A 12,969-nucleotide genomic window follows, 5' to 3' on the forward strand; every position below is an offset into this window, starting at 1 on the left:
GGGTTGTCTCCAAGCCACGATACAGTCGCTGCAAAAAGCTCTGGTGTTGGCCATGGAAAAGCAGATGGCTCACCATGATGTTGATGTAGAGTGAACCTGTGGAAAGAGAAAATCAGGCATGGTTGCATAATTGATTACATATATTAAAATATTAAATAAGAAAAGGGCTAACTTGTAGAACGACTCATTCAACTGAGTGTAAGCGCGATTAGTTGCTGCCAATTGTTGCTTTATGTGGGTTAGATGGCATAGGACACTTGAATCTGTTTGTGACATGTCAGGCATGAATGGTTGTGTTGGCTGTGATGTAAGTGGTACAGATGAGGAGGGTTGAGAGGAAGGTCCTGCAGGCTGTTCCAATTGATTGGTGCAATAATTTCTGATGAACTGGGAATTGATTGGTTTCTTCAAACTGATAGTTTGAGCAGCGCTCTCTGGAATGATAACACTTTGGGAAGCACATAAAGCAGTGATGAGTGCTGGAAATCCCAAAGGTTTTGTTGCTGATGCAGTAGAGGAGGTGTTGGAAATAACAAATTGGTGCAGCTCATCTGAAATGATTGTTGCTATGTCAATAGATATCCCTTGCATGATACTGTATATGAGATATGCTCGAGGCATCCGAAGATCTGAGGTGTGTGTGGTTGGAGCAATGTTAGCAAGGAGAAATGATGTCCAGATTTGGGCTAAAGTATTCAGAGATTGTCTTTTGAACCTCATTGGCTTCCCAGCAGCATTTGTTTCATATGATTTTCCAGGGATGCATAAGGCCTCAGCTACAGCATGATCCAAAAAACTTGAGAATCTCTTTCGGCGTTGTTGGTATTGGCATAGCTCCCCTTCTTCTAAGGTTAAAGGGTTGCCTAACAAAGCTGAAATTGCATCTCTATCATAAGCAACTGGGTGCCTTCGAACCCAAGACCTCTTTTCTGACCTTTCTGGTATCAATGGCCAAGCATTTGCATAAAACTCTTTGACGATTACCTCATTAATTTGGTTGGGGAGATTTGCCAAGAATTCCCATTTTCTTCTCCTAACCTCTTGCATAAATTCTTCATACTCTCCTTCTTGTAAAGCTACCTTTCTCTCAGGTAGCAAATCTCTAACTTGTAAGTCAATAAATCTCTGAGCCTTGGCCCTAGTTTTGAACCTATATCTATCCCATGATATGACTTCTGTTTGTGTTTGTGTTTGAGTCGCTGGTGGTGAATGTTCATGTTGATCAATAGGTTCATCATGCTGTTGTGAAGTTTGGCCAACTTCTGGTCTCTGCCTCTTTCTTTGAGGAATTGATTTTTTTGGTGCCATCCTGCAGTCGAAACCAGAACAAAAATTTCAGTAAAAATCGCTTAAGCCTGTTTGTGTCGCTTAAGCAAAAAATACAGACATTAAGGTAAGCTCAAACTAACATTTCATCCAGCAAAAAAATTTTCAATCAGCCAAACATCAAAATAAAAGTGACAAAAAGCATTTCCAGCAGAATATAAATGAAACAGAGGTTATATACCCATGCAAAACTTCACGAAGGGGAAGACCCCATAATGCAAATGAAGAAATGTAAATGAAATAGAGTAATAGATGATCTACAATGGCTTAGGGTTCAGGTTTGTACCTGAGGAAACAATTTTCTGAAGGCTTTGAAGCTGTGGACTACAGGACAGAGGTTTGCTCAGCTTAAGCGAGTAGCAGAGAGTGAAAATGCAGAAATGAAGGGAAAGGAAAGGGGGAGATTCAATATTATGTAAAATCCAATAGTCGCATAATTCGCTTAAGCTATACGTATCGCTGAAGCTAATTTTGACTTAAGAGAGCGGTTCTATTTTAACCGCTCTCCAAGAAAGACTTAAGAGAGCGGTTAATAGAGAACCGCTCTCAGACGTATACTTCTTAGAGCGGTTAAAAAAAGAACTGCTCTCAAAAGTACAAATCTGAGAGCGGTTATATTTGAACCGCTCTCAGAAGTTCAATTTGGAGAGCGGTTCAAGAAGAACCACTCTCAGTGTGCGGTTGCTTAAGCTACTACAAATGAACTTCTGAGAGCGGTTCAATAATAATCGCTCTCAGAGTGTGGTTTGCTTAAGCCACTAAGTGAACTTTTGGAGAGCAGTTCAAAAAGAACCGCTCTCAGAGTCGTTTTGCTTAAGCCACTAAGTGAACTTCTGAGAGCGGTTCAAATAAAACCGCTCTCCAAGTCTCTTCTGAGAGCGGTTATTATTGAACCGCTCTCAGAAGTTCAATTTGTAGAGCGGTTCAAAAAGAACCGCTCTCAGAGTGTGGTTTACTTAAGCCACTAAGTCGGTTGTTTCATGTAATATTTTCAGCGACAATTAGTAGACAACCCATCTTTTTTTCATGCGTACCAAATGGATGCAGAGGAGCAAATCACAAATGTTTTTTGGGCGGATGCAAAGATGGTAATTGATTATGGGTTTTTTGGTGAAGTTGTATCACTAGACACTACATATTGCACCAATCGAGCTAATAGACCTCTAGCATTGTTTTCTGGTTTTAACCATTATAGAGGTGTTGTTATCTTTGGAGCAGCCTTATTGTATGATGAAACAGCTGAATCATTTCAATGGTTGTTCGAGACATTCTTGGAAGCACACAACAACAAAAAATCTCAAACTCTTTTTACAGATCAAGACCAAGCAATGGCAAAGGCACTTGTCCAAGTAATGCCTGAGACACGTCATGCTTTATGCACGTGGCACTTAATGCAAAATGGAATAAAGCATTTGGGAAATTTGATGAAAGGAGGGAGTCATTTCTTACGAGATTTGAAACGATGCATATATGACTTTGATACTTCAACTGAGTTTGAGGAGGCTTGGATAAGGTTGATTACAGAATACAATGTTCAAGAACATACTTGGATTACTTCACTGTATGCTATAAAGGAGAAATGGGCATCATGTTATCTCAAGGATTGTTTAACCCATGGAATGCGTAGCACTCAATTAAGTGAAAGTTTAAATTCTGACTTCAAGGCATGTATGAGACCTGGTGTTGACATCAAGCAATTCTTTGAACACTTTGAACGGGTGGTTGAAGACAAACGTTATAACGAGCTCAAGTGTGAGTATGACTCTCGTCACAAACTAGCCATGTTGCGATATGAGATATCACCAATACTAATACAAATGGCTAAGGTTTACACAAATGTAGTGTATAATTTATTTCAACAAGAGTTTGCTCAATTCTTAGCTTGTTGCATATCGCAAAGGATTGAAACTCCTCATTTGATTGAATATGTAATTACTAAAGTCAATCAACAAAGATCATGGACAGTTACATTTGATCGTTCCTCAACTACTATCAATTGCTCTTGTAAAAAATTTGAAACATTTGGTATACTTTGTTGTCATGCTTTGAAAGTGTTTGAAGCCAATGATGTAAAGGTTATTCCTGACAAATACATACTAAAGAGATGGACAACACAAGGACGCTGTGGTATTATTCACAATGTAAAAGGAATACCAGTGGAAGGAGATCCTAAACTGAGTACTACACGCAGATACCGACACCTAGCATGTAAAATGATTAGGTTGGCCTCTGAGGTTTCTAGTTTAGAAGAATATTGTCAATTAGTGAATGAAAGTATTAATACTTTAATCATTCAAATCACAAAGTTTCGCTTACAACCACAAGATAATGACAACAATAACAATGATGGTGTTGATAAGGTCAATATTCATAGTATACAACCTAAGGGATTCAAGCATAGACCTACTACCAAGAGGAAAGGGTGTAAAAGATTCAAAAGTTGGGTTGAGCTACAAGCAAAAAAGAAGAACAAAAGTCCAACTTTAGGTCAATCAGCATCTCAGGTACTTTCTTATAACCACTTTTATTGTCGATTAATGCATTTATTATAACTTCCTTGTTATAACCATATCATTAATTTTACTGTGCTTAAATGTTTAAGGAATATCAACCAATGTTAGGTTCATCATTTCAAGTACATTGTTCAGCACCTCCATATTATGATCCCCCTGAAACTTTCATCCAGCAATTAAGTTTCACAGATTTGTTGAAGGTAAGACTAATAAACTTCCATCCATTCTTCTCTTTTGTCATCCATTCTTGTTCATTATGTGTCTTCTTATATCTCTTTTAATTTTGTAGGAACAACTTGATGATACCAATACTTCAATCCTTGATCAAATTTGATTTCGCAATTGGCAAAAGTTCTTTTGTTTCTAAGCTAAATTTGTATTTGTAAACTGTTTTTGGTGGAAGATGTATGTTGAAGAACAGATGTAATCCAGTCTATTTAGCCCTCTTGCATGCTGTTTGTTTCTGCATAATGTTAGGATTTTCTTTTTTATTCGCTTAAGCCCATGGCATCGCTTAAGCTAATTTTGATACGCTGGAAAAATAAATTTTTGGCTCAAGCCCTGCTACCATTTGCTTAATCCAATTAATATTAGCTTAAGCCATTTTTTTGCATGCTGCTGTTTCCGCATAATTTTTTTAAATTCTAATATTTTCGCTTAAGCTCATGTATTCGCTTAAGCGGTATTAATATTCGCTCACAAATTCAAATCTGGGCTCAAGCCCTGCTATCATTCGCTTAAGCCAATTAATATGCGCTTAAGCCATTGTTTTGCATGCTGCTGTTTCTGCATAATTTTTTAAACTTCTGATATATTCGCTTAAGCTCCCATATTCGCTTAAGCGGTTTTCATATTCGCTCACATATTCAAATCTGGGCTCAAGCCCTTCCACAATTCGCTTAAGCCAATTCAGTTTCGCTTAAGCCATTTTGCATGCCTGAAATAATAGCTCTCTGCCTCAAATTCGCTTAATTTCAATCAAAATTGTTGGTCAAGGCTTAAGCGATTCAATAATAGCTTAAGCGATTTACAATCCGCTCAAGCGAAATTGTGATTCAAATGCATCCCTCTCTGGTCCATTTTCGCTTAGGTTTAATATATTTCGCTTCGTAGCGCGCTTAAGCTAAATGAAAATAGCTTAAGCGAATTTAGGGGCTTAAGCGAGACACGAATCATGTTTAAGCCCTAGTTAGAGAGCAGTTCTCCTTTAACCGCTCTCTAAAGTCTTTCTTGGAGAGTGGTTATTAATGAACCGCTCTCTAACTTCCATTCGCTTAAGCCTTTACTCTCGCTTAAGCGAATGGTCCTAAATTTTCACTTAAGCGAAAAAATTAGCTTAAGCGAAAATGCACTGCGCTCTGCAGTTCCCGCCAAGACTGCAGAGGATCCGGATCTGAAAAAGTACATATCCTTTCTTTTTCAAATGACCAAGACTCTTCAGTAATTCTATTTAGTTTCTGTGTGTCTCTCTCTCTTTGAATTTTCAAAAGTTAACGAAACAGTGCTTGTTCATTTTACTGTTAAACACTCTTAAATTGATTTATTAAAAAAAAGTATATTAATGGTTAAAATAAATTATGCAGAATTTACGAGTCAAAATTAGTGGCATTATGTTTTTTGGTTTTTCTTTTTTCTTTTTTTTTTTTCACTTCTACTACAATCAGTTGTGCTACCTAACCAATCAGGCCCTCAAACACTTTGAGTGGAAGTGTGCATCATAACTCGGCTCGTAAAAGCTTGTTTGAGCAATAAACTATCATTATATGGGCCGATAAAATTGGCTCGCAAAATTAATGAGTCCAGGAAATCGATAGTCTGTGTTTAGCCCACTTTGATCCGAGGATTAGCAAGTCAGCCAATTCAACAAAAACAATAAAAAAAAGCTTTAAAATTTAAAAAATATATAAATATGAAAAAATAATAAAGAAATTAAAAAATATATATATTTAAAATATTGGTTCACGTGACAATATGTTGATCTGCGAGTCCTATTTAAACATCTATATTTTGATTAGTTATAATAATGTACTTAACATGCACGTTACACAAGGCAGACTACAGTCTTAGAATGAAGCATTTAATACAGTGAATCAAAAATATTAAGCAACAACTAGTAAGGATGGACTAAACAGGTCTTTTCCCTTGTATAAAGTATACTTCTACTCTCATTTTCTATTCCCAATTTTTCTCAGTTCCTCGTCTTTAAGGGTAAATTCCTACAGGGATTTCAGACTCATGTGATAATTTAATATGGTAGCCAGAGTTGCTTGTGTTTTTTGTTTATTGTTTGACTTGGATTAATAAAAATAAAAGTGAAAATTAAAAAAAGGAAAGAAGGCAATGAAAATATATTATTAAAAGGACAATTATTGTCTTTTATTTAAAATATAATATATTTTTATAAATTACTAATTATTCATACATGTATACTTAAAGATATTAAATACTTTTTTAGAGATAAGATCTCATGAAGCAGAGAATATAATCCTCGTCTTCATCCCCAATTTTGAAGCTCCAAATAGATCAGTCTCCACAAGTCCCCACAAACACCAAATTTAAAGCCCCCCTTAATTACATGAGATGAGGATAAAGATGTAACCCATGTAGTTATGAAATTATCCACGTATAGATATCATAAACCTAATTTAATAAAAAAAAAAAAAGTTTTAAAAACAAAATTCAAATGTTTCAAAAACTACCTTTAATTAAAACTGATAAAGTATAACATTTTCATTGTATTAGGAATTTTATATTAAGTTTTATTATAAATTAATTTTAAATAAAAAATTTAAGAATCCACCACCTTATCACAAATAATCGGAAAATAATATTTATACACTCATTTCGTCACATATTTAATGCAAAATAAGGAGAGAAAAACACACAATAGATAATATAATAGACAAAATATTATATTACGTAACTTATTGTAAAGTTACTATTATCACAATTCTAAAAAAACTCTGAAATGCAACAATTGCGTAAGAGAGTGACGCTCTAGAAACTAACAATCATTGTGATTTGCAGCTTGGGTGATGGAACACTTTACACTTGAGACTACTTTTACCGTTTGCAAGCAAGAAGGGATCATTCATTCAGGAGGGCACTATTCGTATGCCAATTCTGTCGGTGCAGAAAATCCCAAGATTTGTGCTACTGTATTGATTGTTCCGTCCCTGCAATTTGATTTAAAGAATGTTTCTTCCATTTGCATGGGCCACTCCGAGGAACCATGTTTAATTCAGATCCCATCATGTGTGGCTGGAACAAATGGTAGGCCATGCTCATGCTACTCACGAGTACCTTATCGCTTGTCAAAATGTTTTTTGTTTCCCAGAAAAAAATAATAACTACCTAGATAACAATTGTACATGGAGCAAATACAAAACACCAACGATGATCTCAGTCCCTGATTCGTGTTAATTGAGGAACATGATCCAATCTAAGATTGCATATTTTCTAATAAGAAATCTATATTTTGTAGATACTTCAATTAAGCAGTACACAAAACAAATATGGTTTGTCTTGTTATATATGTTTTCACCTCGAGTTCTATAGTTTTTCATTTCTTGCTTATTTTTAAAAAAATCTATCGGTTCTTCCGTATCTCAACACTTGAGATTCATCATGATACAGGCAGAACGGATATCTGACAACATTATATCCAAGTTAGAAAATAGTTAATAAATATTAGTACTAGTGTATGAGCTGTTTCGCCAATGTTCTGAGCCACCACCCTTTCGCTCAATGATGCAAACAAGCTCTTCAAGAAGCCCTTGAATAATTACAGTTTACTGAATTTAGGGAGCCATTTGATAGATACAAATAACCAAAAAAAATGTACGCATGGAGAAATCATTAAAAAAAACTTTAAAAAGGCATGAGCTTGATTGTATCAGAAATTAAGATCAAATTAATATGAACTTGACAATTCAACCACTCAATAAATCAAACAAATTCTCAATCCCAAGCATCACAACCTCAAGGAAATTTTGATTAATTATCTGTATCCTTTTATATATATATATATATATATATATATATATTAGGCTAGTAAAGAATTGAACCTTACGTGGGTGTGCTTAACTGCTACACACAATGATATCTCAGTTGCAGAAGGTAATAATGCCCCCACAATATTGTCATATTAATATTATATTTGGTGTGGTGCATTTAATTTGATAAAGCGTTAAGGGGAGACAAAGACCGGGCCATTTCCTTGCCTATTTCTTTCTTTTGCTAATAGTGATTCAACACTGGTAATTGTCTCGTTCATCTCTTTTCCAACCTTTTCCATATTCCTTTTACTTTCTCCTACTTACCTCCACGACCAATTCTTAGATCAATTGTATCTTTTGCAAAGAAAGACTAAGGCCAATGTTTTAGAGCCAAGTTTTTGCAAGAAAAAAGTGCCTTATTGCTAGTCTTGGGAAGAAAATGAATCAGGAGATGAATGGAGTTGAGGCTGAGAGGGTGAAAGAAAATGTACACGATAAAATAGATTATGTTTTTAAGGTGGTGGTGATAGGGGACTCAGCAGTGGGCAAGACTCAAATACTCTCAAGGTTTGCAAAGAATGAATTCTGCTTTGACTCAAAGTCCACTATTGGAGTTGAGTTTCAGACTAGAACTGTCAAAATTAATGGCAAAGTCATCAAAGCCCAGATCTGGGATACTGCTGGCCAAGAAAGGTTCACCTCCTCTCTCTCCCTCTCATGCTTCATATCTCTTTGTTTATTTGTCCATCCCTTGAATGTAACCAAGTTCCATAATGTTACTGACTTGAATATTATTATTAATGTGATCTCAATTTGACTTGTGAATCCTACCATCACTGGTCCAAGCACATTACTTGATGTTGGCTTGTGGACTTTGGTTGTACGGATTTTCATTTTCCTTTTTCTGATCTGGTCCAAAAATTACCTCACTATTCTACAAAGGGAGATTCTCAACAATTCTGGAAGAATGTGATACTTCTTGCATGTGAAGTTAGCTCATCTAATTTGTCAGATTCCAAACACTGACTATACCCAGTCTTTAAAAAGGTTACCTAAATCTAATCAATTTAAAATCCCAAACTGGGCCTTCCTTTTAATGGAGATCTACTTAGATGTAAGAAATTTATATAGAGTTCCGCTTGTCTTCAAGATTTTCGCGAATTTTTTAAAATATTATAGTCGTAAGCTATGCAAAAAAAGTGAAAACTTGATTATGTTGAGTTAGATAAATCGCCCTAATTTTGTTTTTTTTTTATGATCTAAGGAAATTATATTGAGAGTTGGCTGCTTTAACAGAATTAATTAGTTAAATCATTTATTCTGTTTCCTATATCTTTAATAGAAAAAATTAATAAAAAATAACTAACAACTAATAAAAAAATTTCAATCTAAGAGTGAAATCCGGGATCTTGTTTTTTTTTTTTGTGAAGGGAGGATGTGTTGTTTGAGTATTCCTTAAAGGTCAACAGAAATATGTTAAAAAATGATAAAATACATGGAAGAAAGTTGGTTGTTATGGTGCAGAAAATTGATAAAAATGTGGTAGCATTTATACATGTGTAAAATTTGTTGGTGATGTAGGTACCGGGCAGTGACGAGTGCATACTATAGAGGTGCATTAGGGGCAATGTTGGTGTACGACATAACTAAAAGACAATCGTTTGATCATGTGGCAAGGTGGGTTGAGGAGCTGCGAGCACACGCTGATAGCTCCATTGTGATCATGCTAATTGGAAACAAAGGTGACCTTGTGGACCAAAGAGTGGTACACGCTGAAGATGCAGTGGAGTTTGCAGAGGATCAGGGTCTCTTCTTCTCTGAGACTTCAGCTCTTAGTGGTGAAAATGTGGATAGTGCTTTTTACAAATTGCTCGAAGAGATCCATAGGGTATTCTCCAAAAGGTCATTGCAATGTTGTAATGGGAAGGCCAAGGATGACAACAATGTTGCCACTCTTAAAGGGTCAAAAATAGATATAATCTCAGCTGCTGAATTGGAAATCAGTGACATGAACAGATTATCTTCGTGTTCTTGTTGATCAACAACTTATTGAGATCCAAGTATAAGGAGAGAGAGGAGTGAAAATTACATACAGTAACAAAGACAACAGAATTGAAGAGCACTTATCTTGCTTCAGTTTGATTGTGACCGATATAAGCAACAACATTGAATTTGATGTATTGTTTGTACCTTTTAAAGTAAAAAAAATATAAGATTTTATTTTTACTTGCATTTCTCTTTCTATTTTAGATTTTTTTTTTTACCCGAGTGTTCTTTTAAAGGGTCTTGAACTTTTTGTTTGGTCGAGCAATTTTTTACAATTGAGATCGCCTTTGGGAACTCCAAATCTGACCCAATAATTTGTTGGGCTTTAATAAACATGGCCCATATTATGTACACTGTTAAGGGTCAACTGCGGAAAAAAAAAAGGCAAATACCACATAACAAAACAGAGAAGAAAATAATTTATATATATATATATATATATATATATATATAAGCTTAGATCATTCCTTTGACGAGGCTATCCTTATAGACATTTTCGTGAAACTAGCCATTTGACATGAATCATGCACTTTTAAATATAAAATTTGTTCAAACCTTTCATCCGAAAACCGACAGATCCTTGATAGAAAAATGGGACCCATCAAGTGTAATCTAATTCAACCTTAGCCAATTGTTAACCTAAACCAACCTTTACTCTTTTTCTTTTTTAAAAATCAGATATGACTAAATTAAATAAACAAAGAACTGAAAATTGCTCAAGAATTAAGCTTGGTTTAGACTAACAATTGGCTAAAGTTGAACTAGATTACACTTGATGTGTCCCATTTTTCTATCAAGGATCGGTTGGTTTGGCAGTAAACAAATTACATATATAGTGATTATAGTATTATCAAAGTGATTATATTATAATAATTATATTTCAAATAAAATGAATATAAATTAAAATAATAAATGATAAATTATAAAGGCATATGTTAAATCATAAATTTAAATAAATAAATATCCAATAAAAATTTACACTTGAAAAATTATAAATTAAATTAAAATATATCATCAATATATTAAAATTCTAAAATAAAAAAAATTAATATTAAATTAAACAACTAAAATAAAATAAAAATTACTCTCATAATCTTGCAGTTAAGAAAAAAAATAATATTAGTAAATATAAATCAATTAATTAATAAATTTTTAAGAATGTAACGATATAATAATTAAATGATGATAATTAAAATTAATAATTAGATTAAAATAATTTCATGTTAATGATTTACATGATCAATTATAAAAAAAAAATTATTGCAAAAAGATAAAAAAAAAATTGAGTAAATTATAAACTGATCGATTTGAAAAAAAATTAAATATTTAATGTAAAAAAAAAAACCCATGAAATATAGTTTAAAAAAAACAAAATTATAAAGTCATTTTTATACTCTTTTGAGCCAATTTTTTTAAAACTACTCTTAAACATTAATATTTTTAAAAATTATTTCTTAAGAATTAATATTATATATTATTAAATTATTTATAATTAATATGTTTTTATTATTAGTGATGATTTTTAATTAAGTTATTATTATTAATAATATTAGTGACTATAAAAAAATTATCATAAATAATTAATTATTAATAATAAATTTTATATTCGTTACTAAAACATGCACATTAAAAGATAAATTTTGTATAGTGAGAATATGACAAACCAGAAAAAAAAATATGTAAACATCGTCATCAATTATTTCCATTATAACTATAAGTTACCTTAGTGCCACTTTTTGCTTCGTATTATTTGTTGGCGAACTTAGAGTTTGTTGAACAATTATCAACCGTAGTCCTTGTAGATTAAGCCAAAAGATGCAAATACAATGATATGGAGTAGGTATTGGATGAGCAATGGATTATAGCAAATGGAGAAGAGAATTTTTTTAAAAAAATAATTATATTTAAGATTAATCATTTTTCAGAATAAAAAATATTAAATGATAAATTTACATAAATTTTATATTTTATTTATGTATTATTATAATGATATGTAATTTTTTTATTTTAAAAAAATTATCATCCTCTCGTTTCTTTTCTTCTAAAGTTTCCTCCTAAATCACCTTTAGAAAAATTTTAAGTTCATAAATCAGTCGAAAATTGCTGAAACATAATGATTACGAATTCTTTCTGACAATATTTTATGGTTTCAGCGCTGCTTTGTGCCTACACAAGACATTCAATACTTAGATTCCACGTAAAAAGAAAATAGAATAGAACCAATTATAGTTTTGACAATGGCCCATTACATTATTTCAATTTGAATCACAATCACACCTCACAATTTGTCATTTCTGCTTTAATTTGCTCATCATTTTGTGTTCCCACATTCATAGACAACATGATGCATGCTTGTTCAACTTGTGTGTGCTTGGACAGCTTGGTTATGATACTGTGCAAGAATCCTTCACATGTGCTATATAATTTTCTTCTTGTCTATGCGCGTGTGGTTGACACTGCAGTTCCATGGCAAGTCTGCATCAGTATGTATAACCTTCTATAGATTGTAGTCAATGTTACTTGCATGTCATGCATTATTTATCTTAAAAGTTCAATGAATGCCTACTTAATTAGCTCTAAATTGTTTCTGTGCAAAAATATTTGAATACTTATCATGACAGAGAGTCGTCCAAATTTGTCAAATCTAGAATAGACAGATTCAGCAATTAAAAACTTAATATTATGTTTCATTCCAGCGCATAGCATGCAGAATAATAATATAGAAACTAACTTCTCAGTTTACTTGAAAAAGAACCAATAGACAGTCATGATTAATCTTAAGAAACAATCACAAACAATTATCCCATACATGAGAATGAGAGAGTGTATCTTTATCAATTATGAACTTTTTGAATTCCTATTTTAATACTCACTTGAATTTCTTTTCACATTACTCATAATATTTATTATGTTTCCTCTCTTTTCGGTACCCTTTTATGTCTCCGACGAATTTCAAATGATCATATGGTAAAAGAATATCAATTAAAATAAAATTAATAATAAAATATATCATTATTTATTTATATGGACTAATAAACAATTTATCGTACGCAATATTTTATAATTTTATTGAAGAAGAGCTTGAC

General features: G+C 32.9%; 2 protein-coding genes across 2 annotated transcripts; both read left to right on the plus strand.

Moving 5' to 3' along the window:
- Positions 1-2,363: 2,363 nt before the first annotated feature.
- Positions 2,364-4,173, plus strand: LOC113862090 (protein FAR1-RELATED SEQUENCE 5-like). Its single transcript, XM_027495235.1, has 3 exons — positions 2,364-3,830; positions 3,929-4,039; positions 4,129-4,173. The coding sequence occupies exons 1-3, from the start codon at positions 2,364-2,366 to the stop codon at positions 4,171-4,173; spliced, it is 1,623 nt and encodes a 540-aa protein (XP_027351036.1).
- Positions 4,174-8,276: 4,103 nt separating this feature from the next.
- LOC113860855 (ras-related protein RABA3-like) lies at positions 8,277-9,940 on the plus strand. The gene is made up of 2 exons (XM_027493386.1): positions 8,277-8,530; positions 9,419-9,940. The coding sequence occupies exons 1-2, from the start codon at positions 8,277-8,279 to the stop codon at positions 9,873-9,875; spliced, it is 711 nt and encodes a 236-aa protein (XP_027349187.1). The 3' UTR covers positions 9,876-9,940.
- The last annotated feature ends 3,029 nt before the right edge of the window (positions 9,941-12,969 follow it).

The sequence above is a fragment of the Abrus precatorius genome, unplaced genomic scaffold (assembly GCF_003935025.1).
Source record: "Abrus precatorius isolate BTA unplaced genomic scaffold, Abrus_2018 Scaffold3, whole genome shotgun sequence".
NCBI lineage: Eukaryota > Viridiplantae > Streptophyta > Magnoliopsida > Fabales > Fabaceae > Abrus > Abrus precatorius.